This window comes from Gracilinanus agilis, chromosome 3 (assembly GCF_016433145.1).
Source record: "Gracilinanus agilis isolate LMUSP501 chromosome 3, AgileGrace, whole genome shotgun sequence".
NCBI lineage: Eukaryota > Metazoa > Chordata > Mammalia > Didelphimorphia > Didelphidae > Gracilinanus > Gracilinanus agilis.
This window is the reverse complement of record NC_058132.1, coordinates 615,579,058-615,601,660: the sequence shown is the minus strand read 5'-3', so window position 1 is coordinate 615,601,660 and position 22,603 is coordinate 615,579,058. Positions and strand designations below refer to the sequence as shown.

General features: G+C 48.7%; 2 protein-coding genes across 3 annotated transcripts in view; one reads left to right on the top strand and one right to left on the bottom strand.

The window, feature by feature from the left end:
* The window catches only part of ZNF142 (zinc finger protein 142), a 14,344-nt gene extending 7,412 nt beyond the window's left edge, over window positions 1–6,932 (top strand). Inside the window, exons 7-9 of one of the 2 annotated variants that reach the window (XM_044670751.1) lie at window positions 146–3,038; window positions 3,730–3,835; window positions 5,037–6,932. In XM_044670751.1, the coding sequence (XP_044526686.1) occupies window positions 146–3,038; window positions 3,730–3,835; window positions 5,037–5,494 (3,457 nt within the window). In that variant the 3' untranslated portion in view covers window positions 5,495–6,932. The remainder of the gene's footprint in view (window positions 1–145; window positions 3,039–3,729; window positions 3,836–5,036) is intronic. The other variant, XM_044670752.1, reaches the window with a different exon arrangement.
* Window positions 5,810–22,603, bottom strand: PLCD4 (phospholipase C delta 4). Its single transcript, XM_044670753.1, has 16 exons — window positions 22,190–22,603; window positions 21,891–22,049; window positions 19,622–19,850; window positions 18,367–18,496; window positions 15,870–16,101; window positions 13,114–13,315; window positions 12,215–12,359; window positions 10,910–11,062; window positions 10,152–10,343; window positions 8,849–9,005; window positions 8,370–8,486; window positions 8,014–8,180; window positions 7,639–7,774; window positions 7,373–7,522; window positions 7,102–7,233; window positions 5,810–6,939 (listed from the first exon to the last, which is right to left on the bottom strand). The coding sequence occupies exons 1-15, from the start codon at window positions 22,299–22,301 to the stop codon at window positions 7,127–7,129; spliced, it is 2,388 nt and encodes a 795-aa protein (XP_044526688.1). The 5' UTR covers window positions 22,302–22,603; the 3' UTR covers window positions 5,810–6,939; window positions 7,102–7,126.

Genomic DNA, 22,603 nt, shown 5'->3' with positions numbered 1-22,603 from the left:
ACATGGACACGCACACCCTCCAGGACCCCTACCAGGTACCTGCCCTCATTGTGTCCCCAGAGCCCCATCCCTTGGCACCGCAGAGTTGGAGCCTTGAGGGTGGAGGCGGGGCTGTGTCTGACCTGTCCCTCCTCTCCTTTCCCAGGTATCAGTGCAACCAGTGTTCCTATCGCTGCCACCGGGCCGACCAGCTTAGCAGCCACAAGCTGCGCCATCAGGGCAAGTCCCTAATGTGTGAAGTGTGTGCATTTGCCTGCAAGCGGAAATATGAACTGCAGAAGCACATGGCCTCCCAGCACCGCCTTGGAGCCCCGGCCCCTCTCTACCCTTGTCGCTACTGCAGCTACCAGAGCCGCCACAAACAGGCACTGCTGAGCCATGAGAACTGCAAGCATACACGCTTGCGTGAATTCCGCTGTGCTCTCTGTGACTACCGGACGTTCAGTAACACCACCCTCTTCTTCCACAAGCGCAAGGCCCATGGCTATGTGCCAGGGGACCAGGCCTGGCCGCAGCGATCTGCTAGCCAAGAGCAGCAGGGCACTGAGCCATGCCCAGCTCCCCCACCAGCCCCAGGGGTCTCAAGCCAGGCTTCTCCCCAGGATGAGGAACGGTGCCCACAGCCCATGGAGTCCTTCGAGCCCAGCTTTAACCAAGCATTGTCAGGGATTTGTGTGGACAAAGGAGAGGGAAAGGAGGAAGAAAAGGATGCCCCCCATGGGGATAACTTTGTGAGACAGTCCCCCAGTCCTGCAGAAGTAGATGAGGATGGCTGTACCCTGCACCTGGAGGCACTGAGTGTTGAACTGGGCCCTGCTGCTGGGCTTCCCCCCAGTGAAGTGACAGACCCATCCCCTGTGGGATATGAGGATCTAGGCACCTCTGAAGCTTTGGGATCAGAGGAGCCAGATGGCCCATTGGAGGGTCTGCCTGACTTTGAGGAAGAACCAGAGCTCCAGAACGGTGGTCAGTCTGGGATAGCGGCTGTGGGGGAGCCGGGACAGGAAAAGCTACCTCCTGATGCTCCTAGAGATCTTGTATCCTTGGAGGACACCCCATATAACTTACAGGGGGTCCCATTGCCTGAAACACCAGCCCTGTCCCAATTCCCACAGTCAGAGTCAGTGCTCAAAGCACTAAGAAGACGGGACAAAGAGCAGGCAGAGACCCTGGTGCTAGAGGGGCGAGTGCAGATGCTAGTGGTGCAGGGGGAAGGACAAGCCTTCCGCTGTCCACACTGCCCTTTTGTCACTCGCCGTGAGAAGGCTTTGGGACTCCATGCCAAGACTGGGTGCCAGGGTCGCCGGGAGCCCCTCCTTTGTTCAGAATGTGGGGCTAGCTTCAAGCAGCAGCGTGGGCTTAACACCCACCTCCTCAAGAAGTGCCCCGTCCTGCTCAAAAAGAATAAGCCTTTGCTCAAACCTACTTCTCCAGCCCTTTTAGACCCTCAGCCTACTGTTGCTGTAGCCTTGGAGAGCATAACTGAGGGGACGCCACCCCCCACCACCTGGGAAATTAAACTAGGGCCTGCCGAAAATCCTCCCAACGAGCCTCCCCTGTCACCCCCCGGAGTAAAAGAGAGTGGGAGTCCGCCATCTGACTCGTGCGCCCCAATGGAAGGACAGCCTGCACCTGTGGAAGCCTCAGAAAAATTCTACTTTGAGCAAGGGAAGTTCCACTGCCATGCTTGCCCATTCCTGTGTTCCCGCCGCTCCTCCATTACCTCCCACGTGACCGAGGGCTGTCGGGGCCAAAGCCGGGGCAGCAAACGCGGCACCTGCCAGGCTGAGCCAGGCCTGAGCAGCAATGACCCAGGCGAGCCAGGCCCAGCTGGGGAAGATGGTGCCTCGGTGCCCCCAAAAGGGCCCCGGCTCTCCTGCCCCTCCTGCTCCTTCAGCTGTAGGCAGGAGCGGGCGCTGAGGACGCACCAGGCGCGGGGCTGCCCCGGTGCCGCGGAGCCTGGAGAGCTGCGCTGCAGCCTCTGCCCCTTCACAGCTCGGGCTGCAGCTGCTCTGAGGCTCCACCAGAGGCGACGGCACCGAGCGGCACCGGGGCTCTTGTCACCCCCTGGCCGTGGGCCCCGTCCCCTACTGCAGTGCCAGGATTGCAGCTTCACCTGTAAGCAGAGCCGGTGCCTACAGCAGCATCGGCGGCTCAAGCACGAGGGTGTGAAGCCCCACCAGTGCCCCTTCTGCGAGTTCTCGACCACCCGGCGCTACCGCCTGGAGGCACACCGGTCTCGGCACACGGGAGTGGGCCGCATCCCTTGTGGGTCCTGCCCCCAGACTTTCGGCACCAACTCTAAGCTGCGCCTGCACCAGCTCAGAGTCCATGATAAGACACCCACACATTTCTGCCCTCTCTGTGACTACAGTGGCTACCTACGGCACGACATCACCCGACACATCAACAGCTGCCACCAGGGCACGCCAGCCTTTGCCTGTCCCCAGTGCGAGGCACGCTTCAGTTCAGAGACGGCACTGAAGCAGCATGCGCTGAGGCGGCACCCAGACCCTGCGCCCCTGGCTCCGGGCACACCCGCGGAGGCCTCCGAGGGTCCCCTGCCCTGTCCTCGCTGTGGTCTCTCCTGCCCCAGCCCCACCGCCCTGAGGTGCCACACTCGCAAGCAGCACCCCAGGCTAGAGTGCAGCACATGCCACGAGGCCTTCTCTAGTCGGGGGGCCTTGGAGGAGCATCGCAGGCGGCAGCACTTCAGCCATCGCTGCCACCTGTGCAGCTTTGCAGCTCGGGAGCGGGCAGGGCTCGTGAGGCACTATCTGGGACAGCATGAGAAGACGGCGGCAGGGGATGGGCCCACCCTGCGCTGCCCCTTCTGTGACTTTACCTGCCACCATCAACCGGTTCTAGATCACCATGTGAAGGGGCATGGGGGGACGAGATTGTACCAGTGCACTGACTGTGCCTATAGCACCAAGAACAGGCAGAAGATCACTTGGCACAGCCGCATCCACACTGGGGAGAAGCCATACCGCTGTCATCTCTGTCCTTATGCTTGTGCTGACCCCTCTCGTCTCAAGGTAAGGGGCGGGGAGGGTCCTTTGGGGATCAGAAAAAAACATGAAAGGGGACAGCTTTGATGGACATATCATGTGTATTGCCTGGCCAAGGGGGCGAGGATGTTGATGTTCTCCCCTCTGTCCCTTATGGCCCAGTGATGAGGCCAGTTGAACCTGAAACTCAAAGGTCAAGCCCAAAAGTGGAAACTTCTCATCCTGGATCCTATACCTTAATGATTTGGATCAGATCCAGTGTCCTTGTTTGTTAAATAATAAGGGTTGGTCTAAGTTTGGACTCCCTAAATCTGAATGTGGCTCTAAATTCTAACATCCTGAGGGCAAAGACAGGGTATGATGAAGGACCAGGTGGAGAAGCACCTTCCCAACTTCATGTCCTTCCCAACTCCCAGGGGCCATGGTTGAAAATGGAAGAGAAGGGGCAGCCAGGTAGCACAGTGGATAGAAAGCTGGGCCTAGAGTCTGGAGAGGTCCTAGTTTCAAATCTGGCTCACACACTTCCTAGCTGTGTGACCCTGGGCAAGCCACTTAACTCCCATAGCCTAGCCCTTACTGCTCTTCTGCCTTGGAACCAATACACAGTATGAGTTCTAAGACACAAGGTAAGGGTTTAAAAATAAATTTAAGTGCAAAAAAAGAGAAGAGGGTTATCAGAGAGCAAATCATCTGTGTTCTGTTTTTTCTCCATCTCTAGTACCACATGCGAATCCACAAAGAAGAACGTAAATACTTGTGTCCTGAGTGTGGCTACAAATGCAAGTGGGTAAACCAGCTCAAATATCACATGACTAAGCACACAGGTGAGTCTGGGTTTTGTGGGGAGGAAGTGGGTTAAGGGACCCTCAGTTCACTCAGCCTTCCTGGGGCAGCAGGTGTTGGGATGATCCTGCTATAACTCGCAGAGTTTCTGCATCCTGCCTAGTCATCTGAGTCATTCTGGGCAGGACTGCTTGGTTCCTTTGTGGAGGTGACTTAAGTTATTGAGAGTCAGGAGAAATGAAAGGCAAATTTCCTGTTACTTCAGGAAAAAGTATTTCTCCCCCTAAACAGAATATAATCGCTTAGAGAGCATTAGTGGTTTTATTTTTTAATCCTTGTATTTCCAGTTCTCATACTGTAGTAAGTATGTACTTAATAAATGCTTATATTGAGTAATTGGTTTCCTACAAGCAAATAACTATTTGCCCAGGAGAGCCCTCCTCTTCATAATCTACTCTTCCCAGCCGTCTTCCTTTACCTGTCTTTTTCTTCAGTTAGACTAGTGCTTTTGTTTGAAATGAGGCTCTGGAACCTCTCAACAAATGGTGAGTCCTTGGACCACTAGTTTCCTGGTCCTTTATGGCCTTTTCTATAGAGCTATTGCTTCTTCCTCTCCTGAAGGTAGCAGGTATCTGTCAATGACATATTTAATGCCCTTATGGAGGGCAGGGAATAGAAAGAAAGCACAGGCATGGTCCCTCCCTTTGAAGAATTTTACAACCTAATGGGAAAGGCAGGAGAAACAAGCAAGAAGTACTCAATACCAGGATTCTAAGTGTTGTGGGAACTTGAGTGCTCAGTGCTGATGCCTGAGTCTCTTCCCCGAAGAGTGCTGAAGAAAGGAAGCATCATAAGCATGTGAGCTCTGAACAAGGTTCTTTTCCCCTTGTTTGGACATCTCCTCCCAACCCCAGATCCTGGCTTCACCTCCCCAATGTTCTATCAAAAGGCTGCCATTCGGTATCCAGAATCTTGAGTTAAGCAAAGGACCTTGAGCTTAATGGGCCACTAATCAAACTAATAATAGCCTCCCATTCTAGTACTGTGGCTAACGTGCAGGCCAGGAGCCAAAGCTTTTAGAGGATATACCTCATGACTACTCAATGCTCATCTCATGTCTGTGGTACAGCTGGGTCCCTTTACAACCCCTTTACCAGCCATGCAGTTTGCTGTATGTCAGTTCTGACTGGCTGTCAGAGCCTGGGCACTGAGCCTTCCTTCCTTTTCTCTCTCCCCTGGCAGGATTGAAACCGTACCAGTGCCCCGAGTGTGAGTATTGTACAAACAGAGCAGATGCACTCCGGGTACACCAGGAGACTCGGCATCAGGAGGCCCGGGCATTCATGTGTGAGCAGTGTGGCAAGGCCTTCAAGACAAGGTTTCTGCTACGCACCCACCTTCGAAAACACAGTGAAGACAAGCCTTATGTGTGCAATGTGTGCCACCGTGCTTTCCGCTGGGCTGCCGGCCTTCGCCACCATGCCCTTACCCATACTGACCGCCACCCTTTCTTTTGCCGCCTCTGTAGCTATAAGGCCAAGCAGAAGTTTCAGGTGGTCAAACATGTTAGGAGGCACCACCCTGACCAGACTGACCCCAGCCAGAGTGTGGGCAAAGACCCTACTACCCCAACAGTGCATCTTCACGACGTGCAACTTGAGGATCCTGTGCCCCTAGCTCCTGCTGCACCTGAAGGTTGAGACAGACTTCTCAGAAGTCATGGATCAAGGACAAGGACTTGGACCAGAACCAGATCCTGGTACCGAGGAGGGGCAAGGAATTGCTGAATTTGTCACATCAGGGAGGCCGGACCTCTCCTAGGACTGGGTATAGGGTACTATGAAATGTACACCTGTGTAAAAAAGACTGGATCAGAGTATGACTCTTATTCCTACTTAGGGTGTTTTTAGACCTCAGGATCCCTAAGAGTTTCCTCTAGAAATCCTGAATTCAGGGGTTCAGATTTTATTGATTCTTTAAAGGCCTTTTCTTCTTACTTGTCATGTCTTTCAGTATTGCATCATCATCAGGACATCTTTATTAAGCATCTAATGGCATATACTTTGTACAAAGCAACTTAAAACGGGATGTGATCTCTAGCTTCAGATTCATGTCTGTCTTTTTCTTAATATACCTTAACCAGGCTGGCACTTTATTCTGCCCTTCCTTCTTGGACTGTTCTCTGAAACCTTTCCATTTTAGGGTCAGATACAAGACTAATGCAAGCCTTCACTCTCATCCTTGTTCCTATTCCTTGGGTCCCTACATTAGTCTCAAGCCTCACCCCAGCTCTGAGAAAGGCTCAGATAAAGGAGGTTTTAGCAAGAGGAGAGTCCTAAAACAGCTAAACAGTTGTATTTCCTCTTTTTTCATAGGAATCCCCAGCTCTGAGACACACCCAGAAGCTGACCAGCAGCTTTCAGGAGCTGAAGGGCAAAGACCCTGTTGGGGAAAGAGGGCTCTGGAGGTGACAGCCCCTCCAGGGCCTCCCTCCATGATCCAGGAGCCTTAGGTGAGATCTGGCTTCAGGCCTTTTGCATTTTTCTTTCCTTACCCTTCTTTGCCATCCACCCCACCAGGGACTTTTCTGCTTCTTATTCAGCAGCTTTGTTCCCTTTATCTTACCTTCTGCCCCCAACTCCTGGCAAAGCTGGCCTCTGCCTTTCCTTTTTGCTCAGGCCTTTTTGCCTTTGCACATCTCTCTACTCTGAAACAAGGATGAGCCACACTCTAGACTGAATCAGGATAGGAGCTGCATTTTGTCCAGGCAGGCCTAGGAAGAAGACTTAACGGGATGTCCAAGAGAGGAATTGCATGTTGCTCTTCAGAGGTCAGACACAGTGAAGCTCAGGGTGGATGGTCTGGCTGTCCCACAGGCCCTGCCTGGAGTCCTGGCTTCTTTCCCTTAGTGCCATACTTATGGCAAAGGATGCATGGCTCTGCCTGGAAACTCCTGGCACTCCTTTGGGGTTCCTCATCCCTAGGCTTCCTCTTCATTTCTGCAGTAGCCTTTGGCCCAGTATGGGAGTGAGAGTTCTGGGCCTGGTTCAGGGCAGAGACCACAGCAAAAAGAGCAGCTTCCAGGGAGAGCTGGAGGATGGAGCAGAAAGCAGGAAAGATGCAAAAGGCTTGAGGAAGCCAAGACCTAAGAGGAAAAGAGGGAGCCATGAAGAGGCCTTCTTTCCCAGAGTTAGGCAAGGCCTAGGGATACGAGGAGAAACTGTATAATCCACTAGTTTGGTTTGCTCCTCCGAGTACCCCACCTAGCCTGCCCTGCTATCTGCTAAGAAAGGAAAAGACCACCCACCTAAACTCCTGCTGATGCTTCTCACTCAGTCTTCATCCTCATCCGGCTCCTCCCGGATCTGGATGTGCACAAAAATGGAAGCTGGGTGGAGACTGGTTCCATCCTTAGAGAGAAGATGTACGTGACGGTAACCTGAATGATGGCATGGTACAGGAAAGAAGGGGGCATGATGAGCCCTGACCCTTACTTAGGGTGGGATCAAGTTTACTCTGCTGAGAGACACACACGGAGTGGGTAGAGTAGAATTTAAAGGTTAGACACACTGGCTCACCTTGCTGGACACAGGCCCAAGGCAGTGTGTACTGCCCAACAAAATCATTCCTTGATGCCCTGTCATAATCTTCCACCACAAATCGTAGGAGGGCGAGCTCTGGTACTCGGACCCGGAATTGCAGGGTCTGCCCCCAGTAGGGATTAAAACCTGGTGGGTCGAGAGAGGGTTGACTACAGTCAATGTGCATAAAGGGAGAAGGTGAGAAGTGTCAGAGCCTTCCCTTCCCCAGCCCCAGATCACTTCATGGAGCTGGCTTTGCTCACCATTGTTCTCCACATAGCTGGTCTCCTGCCGGGCTGTGTCTCCTGGCACTCCATGGATTTCAACCCGCACCAAGGGGTCCACAATAGAGCCCTCTTTGCTGTTGGCCACTTTAGGTAGCTGCTGACCGCTGATTACCTGCAACCAGACAGTCACTGACCTAGGGCTACCCAAGTAGCTCCCCCTGGCCTCTTAAGTCCAGCCCATGAATATCTGATGTAAATATTCTGGGCCAGAGTTTGCTGGGGTTGTGCCTGGAAACACATCCACACAGAACAGTAAGACTAAAATATCTAATGTTGCTTCAGATCAATCTACCCAGAGTAATCTTAGCTGTGCTGCCCCACCTCCTTCACACACACATTCTATTTCCTCACCTGAATGAGAAGAGTCAGATTGGGACTGGGTGGCCTCTCAGGGTGGAAGGAACTTTGGGGATCACACAGGAAAGCTGGCTTCAGCACATAGCCACAGTTGCCATTCTGACCAAAAAGGCCATCACAGAGGTCCATCTCCAGCCCAGCAGTCTGGATGTTGAGGGCCACTTCACAAGCCAGAGAAAAGAGAATGGGGACAGTTCAGACAGGTCTCTGGGTCATTCTTCCTGGCCACTCCCCAAGGGTCAGCCATCCCCTGAGACAGCCAGAAGAGAGAGGACTCAGAAACCCTTCCACCCTGCTTTGGGCTCTGCCATCCCATGGTCCTTTTCAGGCCAGGCCTACTCGCCTCTTACCCATCTGGCAGCCAGCATTCCAGAGCTCCTGAGGGCTGTAATTGGAGGAGTCTGTCCTCAGGCCACTGGGGTACACACGACTAAGCTGCCATGCATTGTGCTGGACAAATTCATTCCCTGTAAAAGGATCTGAGTGAGGGGCCACTGAACTCTCAGTTCTCCCCCAGTGCCAGAGCCCCACCACATCCTCTCTGCTCTTTCTGCCCCAGGACTTGTCTCAGTAGGAACTGTCAGACTTATTAGATCTCCCTGACTGTGGAAACTTGACCATCAAGTCTTTTCTTCAGTGTTTTTCAGCTTTCTTCTATTGGGGCCCCTCCCCAGGAACCCCACTCCCTTCTCCCTTCTGTTCTCCTGCTCCCACCCCCCCATAACTCACTCCCTCTCTACTCTTGGCAGCCTTCCTGGACTTTGGTGCCCTGTTACACCACACTTAGCCTATATCCCTCCTCTGACTTTCACTTTCTCCTTGTCCTAACCCGCCTCCTTGACCAGGCGCCGGGCCTTTGCCTCAGAGAAGGATGATGTCTCGTAGAGGCGGTAGTGAGCCTTGGAGTGGGCAAAACTTCGAAATGGAACGCTCTTCAGATAAACGACGAGGGCCGACAGGGCTGGACACAGGGCACTCTTTGATTTCTAGAGAGAAGAAAGCAGATGGTAGTGGAAATGGGATGGAAAGGAAAGAGAAGGCCCTGACCTGAAGCTGAACCATCCCTTTCATGCTAAGGCCCTCCCCACCACCACCACTAGGATTCTCCTCCCATCCCTTCCCTCCCCACCTCACCTGCTTGGGCAGGAGAGGGGACCCAGACATGGGACCAGGGACCTGGGGCCCAGTCTGACAACAGGCAGACGGACACCACAGCCGACAGGACACAACCTGGGGGTGGGAATGGGAATAAATGCAGCCTGGATGCCCTAATGGTGTCAGTGTGGGCTGCCTGTGTGCATTCACTATGCATCGGTTCTCTTGCAGTTAAGTAGAATGGGAGGAAGGACAGGGACTGAAAAGGTATTGGAGGGTTTTCCCTTTTAAAACCTATTAACGTGGCTAAACTTTGTATTTCTCCCAGCCAGTGTCTAGCAAAATCCTGCACCTAATAGGTGCTTAATAAATGTTGATTTTAAAAGCCCTTATGTAAATGTATGAGTACAGAGAGTTGTGAACACTTTGCATCCTAGGACCTGGGGGCTCCAGGAGGATGTCTTTGGGTATGTTTTCTAGAATTCCCATTTCCATTCAACAGCCAGCTAAGGTAAGTACCTCATCAGAGGGATGAAGGAGGTAGATAGACACTGCAGACAGACCCAGATCTAAACTTTGGTTCCACCAGTCGCACCCCTCTCATGTCTCGCTCACCTTTTCCCTGCTTCCCCATCAACTTGTCTCTAGTTTATACAGCCAGGCACCACCTTCCCATACCTGGAAGGCTGTCCCTTTCCTGCCCAGCTCTTTTTCTTCTCTCCCTCTAAACTTGGCTCACAGTTCATCTTCAGAAAACCTATCACCCACTCACAACAAAAATGTCTCAGTGCTCTCTCTCTCATGCACATACATGCATTTAAGTAGCACTCCTTTAGATTTTCCATCACATCTGTTGTTTTTGTAAATCAAGTTTGCTATCTCCCCACCAACACAAATACAGACATATCCACAATTACACAGATTTTGCCCATTATTTCTCAGTCTCCACCATTCTATCAACTTTTGCACAACTGAACAGTGTTAGTGTCTGACACAAATCCCAGGGGCTCTGCAGCCAGAAATACCATTACCCCCACCTTCTCTTTCCTCTTGCCCTCATTTCTGGCTGTCTCATCAAAGTCTAGAGGGTCAGGCTCCAGTTCTGGCTCAGGCTCCTCCTCTTCTTCTCCAGGTTCTTCCAGCTCCTCGGGGTCCCCTGGAGCCTCCCCAAGCTCCTCCTCAAGCGTCCCTATCTTCTTCCCCTTCAGGAGAATCTTCCCTCGAAGCTCCTGACAACATGAGGGAAAGGGAGATGTGTATTAGTTCCAGACTATTCTACCCTGGGACCAACCCGAGTTGCTCCCACTGAACCTCCTCTGAGCAGGAGAAATACAGGTGCATATGCAGATCATCCCACAGTGGAAAACTGGCTGCTCAAGCAGAGGAAGGAGTAATGGCCTGGGTCACCTTAGGGTGGGCACATGTAAGCAGAAAAAAAAACCAATTTGGAGTTATGGATTTAATTCAGGGATTCTTAAGGATAGATTTCAAGAGATCTCTGAATTTGGATGGCGTGGGAGGGAAATGACATCTTTGTTTTCGCTGAGGTGCTTGTGCATTCATTCTATATACTTAATGCATTTTAGAACATTCTGAAAAGCGTTTCAACAGACTACCAAAAGGATCTGCAACGCAAAAAAAGCTTAAGAACCTCTGGTTTCTGTGATCTCTTAAGTTCCCTACTCGTTCCAAAATCTAAATCTGTGATCAATTTATTGAAAGTCTCCTGGCTGTGGAGACAGGTGTGAGAAAAGAGGGTGCCTAGCAGATGATGAGGGAATAAGGATACCCATACCTCTGGTGAAGGCAGCTGGGTGGGCAGGAGCCCATCCAAGGTGGTACTGAGCAGTTGTTCTCCCAGGATCTCCGTCAGGTGTTGGGCAATGACCTCTTGTTGTTCCCGGCTACAGTGATTTTCCAGGGACACTATAACCGGGAAGTCTGATGTCTGAACAAGAGAAGCAGTATCGGTTTCAGATGCTGACTCCAGGTCTCTCACCCTCCCCTAATACTCGCTAACTCTCAAGTCTAGTTCCTCAGTCCTCACCTAGCAGGTCTTCCCCAGGTGTCTTTAAGCCTTGAAATTGGTCTTGATACCCCCTAAGGTTTCCAACTAGTTCCAAGTCTAGATCCCAAAGATCACTCTAAAGCAGTGATGGTGAACCTTTTGGAGACCAAGTGCCCAAACTGCAATCCTCATGGCTGCTTGTGAGTCACTCCTTTACCCCAGTCTGGAGAGGGAGGAAGCACTCCCTTTGGGCAAGGGGGGTGGGTGATGTGAAAAAATGTCCTCAGGAGCACATAGAGAAGGGGAGAGGAACAAGGCCCCTTCCAGCACACATGCTATAGGTTCACCAACATGGGTCTAGGGCAGTGATGGGCAAACTTTTTAAAGAGGGGGCCAAAGGAAAGGAAATGCTCATCTGTCAGTCTGTTTCTAAGGCAACTCTTTCAAAGTTTCATTGTATTGTATCCTACTCGTTGTATTCATCAGATTAGGAATAATGTCACACCGCTGGATAGAATGTTTCAGGGGGCTGCATCTGGCCCTTGGGCCACAGTTTGTCCATCACTGGCTAAGGAATTATGTTCATGAGCCAAGATAGGTAAAGGCTCTTTAGGGCCTTTGGGCTGGGCTGGAAGTCTTAGAAGTTAATTGTAAAAAATATGGCATCATTCACCTCATTTAATTCTTTCCATTTTATATTCCTCTACTTAGAGCTGACCCTGGGTTCTCTATTCGAAAGAAACACAAACAAAAGATTATAGCAGTCTAGGAAAGCTCCAAGGACAACTTCAGCCACAGATTGGGTCTGCTTGCTAAGTACAAAGAGGCTCACCTGTGTAGGTTGGCTATAGGTGATTAATTCTTTGGCTAGTGCAATTTCTTAAACTCCAAGGTCTCCATCTCCCTAGTCCCTCAGGCCTCTAGTCCTCCCTCTCCCCAGCCCTTAACTCTTCTTCCCTCTAATCTGCTCCCTAGCCCTTAGCCTCCACAGTCCCATCTCCTTTTTCTTCCACCCCCATCTCCCTCCCCCAACCTCAGGGACTCTTTGCTGAGGCCTTTCTGCTTCACTTGTGCCCCAGTCTTGGTCCACACCTGAAAGGCATACTGGGCAATTGTAGCCACGACATCTTGGAAGGGAATCCGAGAAGTCAGAGTGTGTCCATGGTAAACAATTGGTTCTCCACTGGGTCCATCCCAAACATCCACTTCCACACAGCGACATCCCCGCTTCAGAGCCCTGTGGGACCCCTCCAACCCCAAGGGGCATGAAGGGTCAGACAGCCTTGCCCATAATAATAATCCCTTACATTTATATTAGGGCTTTGTAGCATGCAAAAAACCTTCAAATTGTCTCATTTGATCCCAGTGACAATGCTGTGAGATTGGTGGGGCAGGAGTTTTTTAGTTTTATGTGATGTTAAGTGACTTTCCCAAAATTTATTTAGTTGCAGAACTGAGAATTAAACCCAAGTCTTGAGTTTTTTAATATTATGTTCTTTCTACTAGGCTAAAATATCTGTTAGATGAATAAGTCACAGGATCTTAGGATTTGAGAATTAGAAGGGCCCATGGATATCAGCTGGTCTCGTCCCTTAATTTCAAAGACAGGGTTTCCCAGAAGTTAAGTGATTTATGTAAAATCATATAACTAGTAAATGGCAGAACGAGGATTTGAATCCAAGTCTTCTGACTCCAACTCCCCCCACCCTTATTGAGACCTCCCAAATTCCGTGACCTTATCATGAAGTTCCATTAATTCCGTGATAGAGAAGAAAGTAACTCAACTGACAATAGGAACTCCAGATGCTTTTGCTTTTCTGGGCCCCCAAATGTACTGACATTCTATGGAATTTTCTCAACTCCACAGGTCCTCCATTTCTCCATAGCTAGGGGTCTTCAACTCTCTTCCATAACCCTCCGGGCCCTACTTAAACCTCCCTCCTCCATTTCACTAGATCCCCTGGGGTCTCCCCACACCCCATGCTTCCCACCGTATGTAGCCTTCCACACTGCTCTGTCCTCGAAGCTGGTCCCCCAGCAAGTAAGTGTTGTGGGAGGAGTGAATGAAGTAGTGATTCAGTGGATAGCTCATGTCCTGGTAGACGGGTCGGCAAGCTGGAGAGAAGACGTCTGCGTCTGGGGAACAGAGGTAAGCCAGGAAGCCATCGATGCTCATGACGTGCCGCAGTTTAGCTGTAGAGAAAAGGGGAGCAGATGGGTCTGACCACACACACACTCTCAGAAAAGTAAGTTAGTCTGGAAAATGATGCCGGTGAGTTGGTGACTGCTGCCTGGGACCATGAAGGGCCACTTGGTTATCACAGGAGAGGAGCCATCAAGACTGAGGCAGAGTTGAAGGAGCCTCTAGTTTAGATATCACTTCAGGGGTTCATCACTTTTTTGGGTGTCATAGCCCCCTTGGGCAGTCTTGTGAAGCCTAGGGACCCCTTCTCAGAATCCTGTTTTTAAATACATAAAAGCAAAATGCATATTTTTGCAAAGGAAAGCAATTCTATTGAAATACAATTATTGAAATACTTTAGGCAAGGACCTAGATGGCTTGTGTGACTTTGGGCAAGACACAATCACAACTGTCTAGCCTTTAAAAGACTGCCTGAGGGGCAGCTAGGTGGCTCAGTGGAATGAGAGCCAGGCCTAAAGATGGGAGGCCCTAGGTTCAAATCAGCTGTGTGACCCTGGGCGAGTCCTTTAACCCCCCATTGCCCAGCCCTTACCACTTCTACTTTGGAGCCAATACTTAGTATTGATTCTAAGTTGGAAGTTAGGGTTTAAAAAAAGAAAGAAATGCCTCCTCCCCCCCCACCCCTGGGACTTTGTAGTCCTGCCTGTCCTTTGGTCATTTTCACATCCAAACTTGGGCTGCTTTTTCCTGTCGGCCATTCAATCAAGCTCTGTGAAGCGCCTTGAGTGCGGGGCGCTGTGCATGCACCGGAGGCCACAGACAGGCCCTGCCTCCGAGGAGCTCCCGCTCCCACGGATGTCCGTTACTTTTCCCTTCCACATCCTAACCTGAAGCAGTGATAAGGAGGCATCGTTGTCTTCCACTAGGGAGGGAGAAGGCCGGGCCTGGGCCCTGGGTCCAACGTGTGGCTGTCACCCACTGTCCTGCCTCTGGCCATCTCGGCCCAAGCAGGATCCCGGGACTGGGAGCTATTGGAATCTGGGAGCTCACTTGGCAGATAGGAAACGGAGGCCCAGGGTGGAGAAGGGGTTTCACCACAACAGTAATAGCTAGTATTTATACATAAGAGAGTTTAAGGTTTGTAAAGCATTTTACAAATATCTCATTTTTACCCTCCACACATCTGGACGTTGGAAATCGAGTACTATCCTCTCCATTTTACAGAGGAAGAAACTGAGGCAAAGAGGTGACGCGTCTGACTAAACAGCTGAACGTGACCACCGGCCTCAAACTATCAAATCTATCCATCCCTCTGGCTCCGAGAGGGAAGGATCCCGGCTGAGGTGAGAAGACAAAAAAGGTTTTGGGAATAGATCACGGAGGAAAAATAGCACGATCGCCCATCGCGTCAGCCCTGGTCAAGCTGGGTCCAGGGCTGGACTCAACAACCAAAGACAGATGGGACGAGGTAGGGAGAAAACGGAAAAACAAGAAGACAGCTTACGGCTAGGAAAGGAAGAGAAGCCCGGAAAGTCATGGTGGCCGCTCCGAGTCAAGAACCCTCAGATCGTGTCTCTGACGGAGACTGGCACAGTGGAGAGAGCGCCGAGCCCGGAGCCAGGAAGAGCTCGGCCTCAAGGCCCCCCGCCCATGAGCCAGCCTTGTCACTGACCCTCTGCCTGCCTCCTTCCCTCATCTGTAAAACGGAGGCAATCATAGCGTCTACTTCCCAGAGTAGTCATGAGGACCAAGTCGGATATAAGTGCTTCGGACACGCTGGTCGTGGCGCGGCCGTGAGCCTGGGCAAACCCCTGAGCCTCGGCTCGCCTCGCTTTCCTTGTCTCTCTGGGTTGCTATGAAGGTCATGGAATATTTATAAGGTGCTTTGTAACCGTAAAGCACGACATCAGGGCTAACCATGATTGTTTATTTATTGTTTATTCTGACCGCAAGTCACCCCAAGACGACATCATACAGCACTGGCCGACTGGCTTCCGTCAAGTGTTTTCTCATCCCTACACTGAGGAAATAAGTGGTTTGGCTCAAAATTTAAATTTAGAAAATGTTGAGAGAAGACTAGAGATTGAAAAGCAGCAATTCTCCCTCATTGTGGAGCACAAAACAAAAGGAAATGGGACCAAATCTGCAGCAAGATCAGAGTTCGAGATCAGAAAGAAGGTCCTAACAAATAGTGAAAGATGAGACGAGAAGCTCCGCTTTAGCCAGAGGACCTGGGATTGAAACACAGCTCGCTCTCCATGTGCTACCTTACGTGACCTTGGACAAGTCCCTGCCCCTCTGGGGGCCTCGATTTCCTCATCTGCAAAATGAGGGCATTGGTCTAGCTGATTTCTAAGCTCCTTTCTAAACCTAACTCTGGTTCGGTGAATGGTTCCTGGAGTAGCCACTCTTTCCCTGCAGATCCAGCCACAAACTCAGAATTTAATCACCGTCACAAGCCGTAGTTCCTGGAGAGAAGATCTGGGGTTCCTAGTTAGTCCTGGGTTTAATACAGGGGTCCTCACGAATCCCTGGCACCCGGCCCCGTTATCCTCTCCTCTGGGTCCCGTTCTCTCTCTCCCCCCCAGGTCCCTGCACACATACCACTCTCCGACGGCTCATAGCGACTGATTAGTTCCAAGGCAAGGTCGGAAGCCTGCTCTCCCTCTTTCTGCTCTTCCCGAAGGAAATCCACCAACTCCAACAGCGTCAGCTTCTGGCCGTCGCCCGAGATCACGTCGAACAGTTCCAGGACCTCTGAGCGCTGGGTCAGAGCCCGATAGAACTCCACAAACTCCTCTCCTTCCAACATCCCCGACTCTGACTTGTCGGCATCCTGCAGGGGAAGTTGTGGGGAAGGGCTTGTCAGGGTCTCTGTTCTCCTCCCTCAGCGCCCCGTCCAGCACGCCGCTAAATACCAGCCATGCAGAGGAGGCTTCAAGGAAGTGTAATGTGGTGCCAGCTCCTGGCCACTGAACTTCCCATGGGCTGGTCTCATGAGAGTAGCCTGGCCAGCACCAGTCCCTTAGTCAATAAACATTTATCAGGCATCTGCGATGTGCTAGGCACTGGAGATACAAAACGAGACAAAAGAGATCTCTGCCTTCAGGGAGCCAGGGGGATATTACAGATTCCTTAAGGGCAGGAATTATGCCTTACATTTAAAATAGATCATGGTGGGCAGCCTGGTGGCACAATGGAAGAGTGTCAGACCTGGAGTCAAGAGTCCAAATTTGGTCTCAGAGGCTTCCTAGCTAGTTGTGTGACCCTGGGCAAGTCACTTAACCCCAACTGCCTAGCCCTTACTGCTCTTCCAAGTATAGGTTTTAAATTAATAAAATAAAATAGGCCCTAGAATTTAGATCTGGAAGGAACCTCAAAGATCATCTAGCCAAGGGATTCCTCCTTGCCACCCACTATGAGGTTGTAGTGGGCTTATTGAAAGGATTCTGTGATTCCATAATGTAAAAACATAAATAAGTAGCATAATTAAATATATAAGTAACATTGTAAACAGAAATAAGTAACATACTTTTTGGAATTTTTGGAATTGAATTGAGTAATAATTATAATGGTAATAATCAAGATAATGGCTTTCATAAAACATTTTATAGTTTACAAAGTACTTTATCTGTGTTATTTCAATCCTAACAACCCTGGGAGGTAGGTGCTTTGTTATCCTTTTTTTTTTTTTTTTAAAGCCCTTACCTTCCGTCTTAGAATCAATACTGTGTATTAGTTCCAAGGCAGAAGAGTGGTAAGGGGTAGGCAATGTGAGTTAAGTGACTTGCCCAGGGTCGCACAGTTGGGAAGTGTCTGAGGTCAGATTTGAACCCAGGTCTTCCCCTCTCTAGGTCTGGCTCTCCATCCACTGAGTCACCCAGATGCCCCCTATTTTATAGATGAGTAAATTGAGACTGGGGGAGTGTAAATGATTTTGTCTAAGGCTACAGATTTAGTAAGCTTCAGAGGCAGGGTTTGAATTCAGGGCTTCCTCACTTAATCCACTGTTCTACCTAGATCACACATGTATGCAACATGTATCTGTGCTTATTTTTCAAATATATGCAGATGATCCAGCAATTCCACTACTAGCTCTCTATCCCAAAGAGATTTTTAAAAATGGGAAAAGTTCTGTTTGTACAAAAACATTTATAGTTGGGCTTTCTGTGGTGGCAAAAAAATTGAAAAATGAGGAGGTGTCCCTCATTTGGGCAATGACTGAACAAATTGTGGACTGTGATGGCGATGGAATATTATTGTGCTACAAGGAATGATGAACAGGATGATTTCAGAAAGAGCTAGAAAGACCTTCATGGACTGATGCAGAGTGAAATGAGCAGAACCAGTACATCGTAACTGAAATGTTATGGAACGATCAAATGTGACAGACTTTGCTACTAACAGCAATACAATGATCCAGGACAATCCTGAGGGACTTAGGACAAAGAATACTCTCCACCTCCAGAGAAGGAACTGTGGGAGTAAGAATGCAGATGAAAACATATGATTTATCATTTATTTGGGTATATGTTTTGGGGGTTGGGTTTTCTAAGGAACCGGCCAAGTGACCTCATTGTTCTGGCCGCCCCTTGATATCAGTTCCAATTCACTTACAAAAATAAATAATATGGAAATGGGTTGTGAGTGATAATCCATGTATAACCCAGTGGATTTCCAATTTGTTATTGGAATAAAATAAAGATTAAAAAAACATAGAAAGGCAGATGTATACAGCTGCTTTTGTGGTTAATAATGTACAAGTTAATTTTAAGGTGTCATTGGACTCATGATTTTTAGTTATTATGTATTCTCCCAAGCAGTGCATATTCACTCCAAATTAACACTATCATATGAGGATAGTCTGTGAACTAGTTTATCATTGAAAATGAATCCTTCTACTTAAAAAAGTCAGGAACCATTGATCTAGCCCAGTTCTAGGTGGTTCTTTTGTATGCCCTTCCCCACAGTGCCTCACTGAGCACATAGACATTGAATAAAGTGTCAAATGATAGATTAACTCACTGATATCAAGGGGCCGCCAGAACAATGAGGTCACTTGGCCGGTTCCATTTAGTCCCTCCGCCACCAGCACACCTACCTGGAAGAGCTGGAGAGCATGTTCGGGATCCATGTCAACATTCATCAAACGTAATAATCGCTGCACCTCTGGGAAACTCATCCTTCCGTCCTGGTCTTTGTCTCCCTGCTGAAACCAGTCACTCAACCATCTGGGTCAGGGTGAAGGAAAATCCAGGGGCTGGGAGGTTGTTGTTCGGTTTTTGTTCCTTTGTTGGGGGGGGGTAGCATGAAGGATGGAAGACCTAAGGAACCCTGAAATGATTCCATACCTTACCCCTTTCAGAGTACAATAATTGCTTATCCTGAATACCCCAATCCTAACCTTAGCATATCAGATCCTTATTTGACTTCTTTTCCCCAATCTTTGCTCTTTCCCTTTCCCTCTTCCTGTCCCAAGTGGAAGACCTCCTTTAATGTCCCCTCCTCTGATCATTCGCTCCTGCAGTCCCATTCTGTTATGCCCTTGTGCCTTTCTCTGTTACTACTGCATCACAAGACAGCCTCATCCTTTGCTAAAGTCATTTTCCCTTTGCCCGTTTACCCAATACACTGGGCCCAGGGCCAATTCCCTTGTTCCACCTGTGTGGCTTCCTTTAGTTCAGAGGTTCTTAACCAAGTTTTTGTGACATGGACTCCTTGGACAGACTGGTGAAGCCTAGGAACCCCTTTCCTGAATGATGTTTTTAAATGCATAAGATGCAAAGGATAAGAAAACAAACCAAAACATTTAAACATAGTAATTAAAACTGATTTTTTAAAAATTTAGGCACCTCAGGTTAAAAATCCTATCAGCCGTAGGTGATAGATAGATAACAGAGGGACAGATGAGTGAATGGATAGATGAAAGACAGATCAATAGACAGACTAGATGGATGGATGACTGATAAATAGAAAGATAGAGGGATGAACAGATAAAGGGGCAGATGGAGGAATAGGTAAGTAGGTAGAGAGAGAGAGAGAGAGAGAGAGAGAGAGAGAGAGAGAGAGAGAGATGGGTGGATGGATGAATAAATAGATAAAAAGAAGGATGAGCAAGCACGCATTACTCTATGGCAGGTAATATGCTAAGCACTGAAGATACTTTAGCATCCTTAAACACTGCTATACTACATGCAATCTGTGATTACCTTCTAAGTCTCCTTCCTTACTCCTATTCAATAACATCCTAAGCCTGGTCTCTGATATCTCGTCATGACTCTTCCTATCCCTGATATTCCATTTGAGGCTCCAGGTTCCTCCCACCCATACAACCAGTCTCCTCACTGGAAGGATACTGGTCCATCTTCTCCTGCTGGTCCATGCTAGTAATAATCTCCAGCAGACGCCGAAGTCCTTGCACCCAGCTCTGTGCTTCTTGGATGCTGCCTGCCACCAGGTCCAGGTTGGGGCGGCGCCCATGGAAAACAACGGTGAAACCATGCTCTAGGGGGATTTCATCCGCTAGGCTCCGCAACAGTTCTGATTCATGGCCCTCTCTCACTGTCTCCACATCTGAAATGGAGACTGAAAATGGAGTAGAAAGAGCAAGAAGGAAAAGAAGTCAGGATTTTATTTTGTTTTACTTTTTTTTTTTTTAATTTATAGATTTTTTAAAGTTAAGGATATTGTTGTAAGGTGTCAGAGAATCTCAGAAATACAAGGGACCTCAAAGATCATCTAGCTCAGTGGCCTTTAAACTTTTTGTCTGGGGCTACTAGGCTCAATGGATAGAGTGCCACCCGTTTCATTTTGTTGATAATTGATCCTACCATTATATAACTAGTAAACAGCCAAGCCAGAATTCAAATATAGATCTTCTCTTAGCTATAGGATAAGGTAAAATCTCTACCATCAAGTTGCTTATATAGTATTCCATATATGGATGGATTCCTGTGCCATAGCAAAAAGGGCCCTGGATTTGAGGCTAATAGGAACTGGATTGAATTTCAGATCTACAATTTCTATTGCCTTAGACAAGTCCTTTCACCTCTTCAGGCCTTAGTTTCCACCTCTGTAAGAAATGTAATAGAAATTAATAACTGAGGAACAATTTGGTTATAACAGATTTATCAGCCAGGTAGTTAAAAAGGCAATAGTCAGTAGATTTCCTAATTAATCCAAAGACCCCAAATACAGAGAAAAGCAAATTATTGCATGCCTCCCCAAATTATTCAAACATATCCAAAAGATCAATTAATTGTAACAAAAATAATTAACAGAATACAACTAACAGGATGCAATTCAGGACACAAAATTAGGTCATCTAATTTCTAATTAGAGGAAAGTTTAGGAAGTTGGGAGGGGAAAGAAATGGGTTTTAGCCCAATTGGGAGAGTGGACAAGTAAGTTGCAGGGTCCTCTATTCTTAAAATGAAAAGATGATAATTAATGATAACTACCTGCACATAAGGAGCAATAGGTGGTTTATATAATCTAGTTTCCCATTGATGAATAATAGACAAACAACAAAATGGAAAGTGAGTACATGTAGTAGCACAGGATGGAATCTGTGTTCTCAAGTTAAAATCTTATTAGTCTTTCTGATTCTCACACTAAATTGACTGCGTTTTATAACTGACCTTTATGATGATAGTGTTGGACTATTTGGACCCTAGGGTCTCTTCCACTTCTAAATGATGTCTATTGTCTTACGAGTCTACATCTAGTGCTGTTCCTGTTCTAACATGCTGCCTCTTCCCACCATGTTTCTTATCCCTCTATGCCTCAGTTTCTTGTATATAAATCGAGGCTCTGCATACCACATCCTGTAATGTGCCGGCAATAAGTGAAGTGTGGAGACGCTAGGAAGGTAAATATGCTACATTTTAGAAATTTTTATTAAGCCTAACTCTCCAATACCAGTTCTGCAAGGGAGAAAATTAATTATTAACTTTTCCTGTTCAGCAGGGAATCAAATTATTTCACTCTTCTGAAAACAGCTGAGATTAGATCTTATTTTGGCCCTTAAATGTTAAAAGACCTAGAAGGCCTTGGGCTTGCTGAATGAATTGCCAGTGGAGAATTTATGAGAAGCTCTGGACAAGAATGCTGTAAGTTGAGAAGGCAGTGATGGATCTGTACTACTAGAAAGAATTCTACATTAATGATATAATAGATCTATTGCTATAAAGTATGTCACTTGACCGCCATTGCTAGCCCTTACCTCTTTTCTGCCTTGGAATCAATACACAGTATTGATTCTAAGATGGAAGGTAAGGGTTTAAAAAAAAAAGAAGATGGCACTCAGAATGATCAGATCATGAGATTCTAGAAGTGCTGTAATGGACTCGGCCAATTATGTTTATAAAATGTTGGCATTTTTCAGATTAATTTGAGTTTTTTGAAGCAAACAATAAATCCGAAGACCTGCCCCAATCCCCGAGGTCCTACCTTGGAACACAACCATTGGCTCAGAGACCCACGGAGGATACCCGGGCACAAAGAGCGTCTGCTGGCTCCATGGATGCTCTCCAGAGCCCCTGATCTGTCCCCAGCACTTCATGCCCAGCCTCTCGGGGTCCCTTTCCCCTTCGTCTATCCCCTGTGCCCCCTCCAGGCACTCACAGCTGGGTTTGGTTCTTCCACCAGCTTGCCGGGCATACCAAACGGTCATTCCATCATCCTGTAGTCTAAAGTATCTCTGCTTCTTCCAGCTTCGGGACTTCACTTTGCGTAGCACAGAGCCAGTCTGCATCAATAGCAGGTCGTCATCCAGTGGCAACCCTGCGGTGAGGACGGGCATAGAGACAGAAGAGCTGATTGGAGGATTAGGGAGGACCCTACCGACCCTTCTAGAACTTCCTCCAAGTCACGTGGGCCGCCGGCTCCTCCCCACCTCCTCCTCTCTTCCAATGGATACTCACGAATGCTGTGCAAGGGGGACGCCATGATGCTCACGGCTCCTGGACTGCACAGAAGGTACCTGCCGGGGTAAGAGAGAAGGTTAGGCGTTGGGGTCCCCCTTGAAGATGGCATAGCCAGGATCTCAGAGGCAGAAAGGACTTCGGGCCGCCGAGTCCAATTTGTTCTGGACTAAGAATTTCCTCCATAACAGACCCAACAAGTGGACGGAATGAAGATACATGAAGACACGAGGACGGACTGTGAAATAATCCAACTGGAAATCTACCTGCGCTCAGAGACTGCTGGAGCGGGAATGGCCCCCGAGAGTGGTGGACCCTGTGGGAGTAGATCTAGCGCCGGGACTTCAATCGTCTTATAGCTAGGAGAAGAGTGGACAGAGCACCGGGACAGGAGTCAGGAAGACACGAATTCAA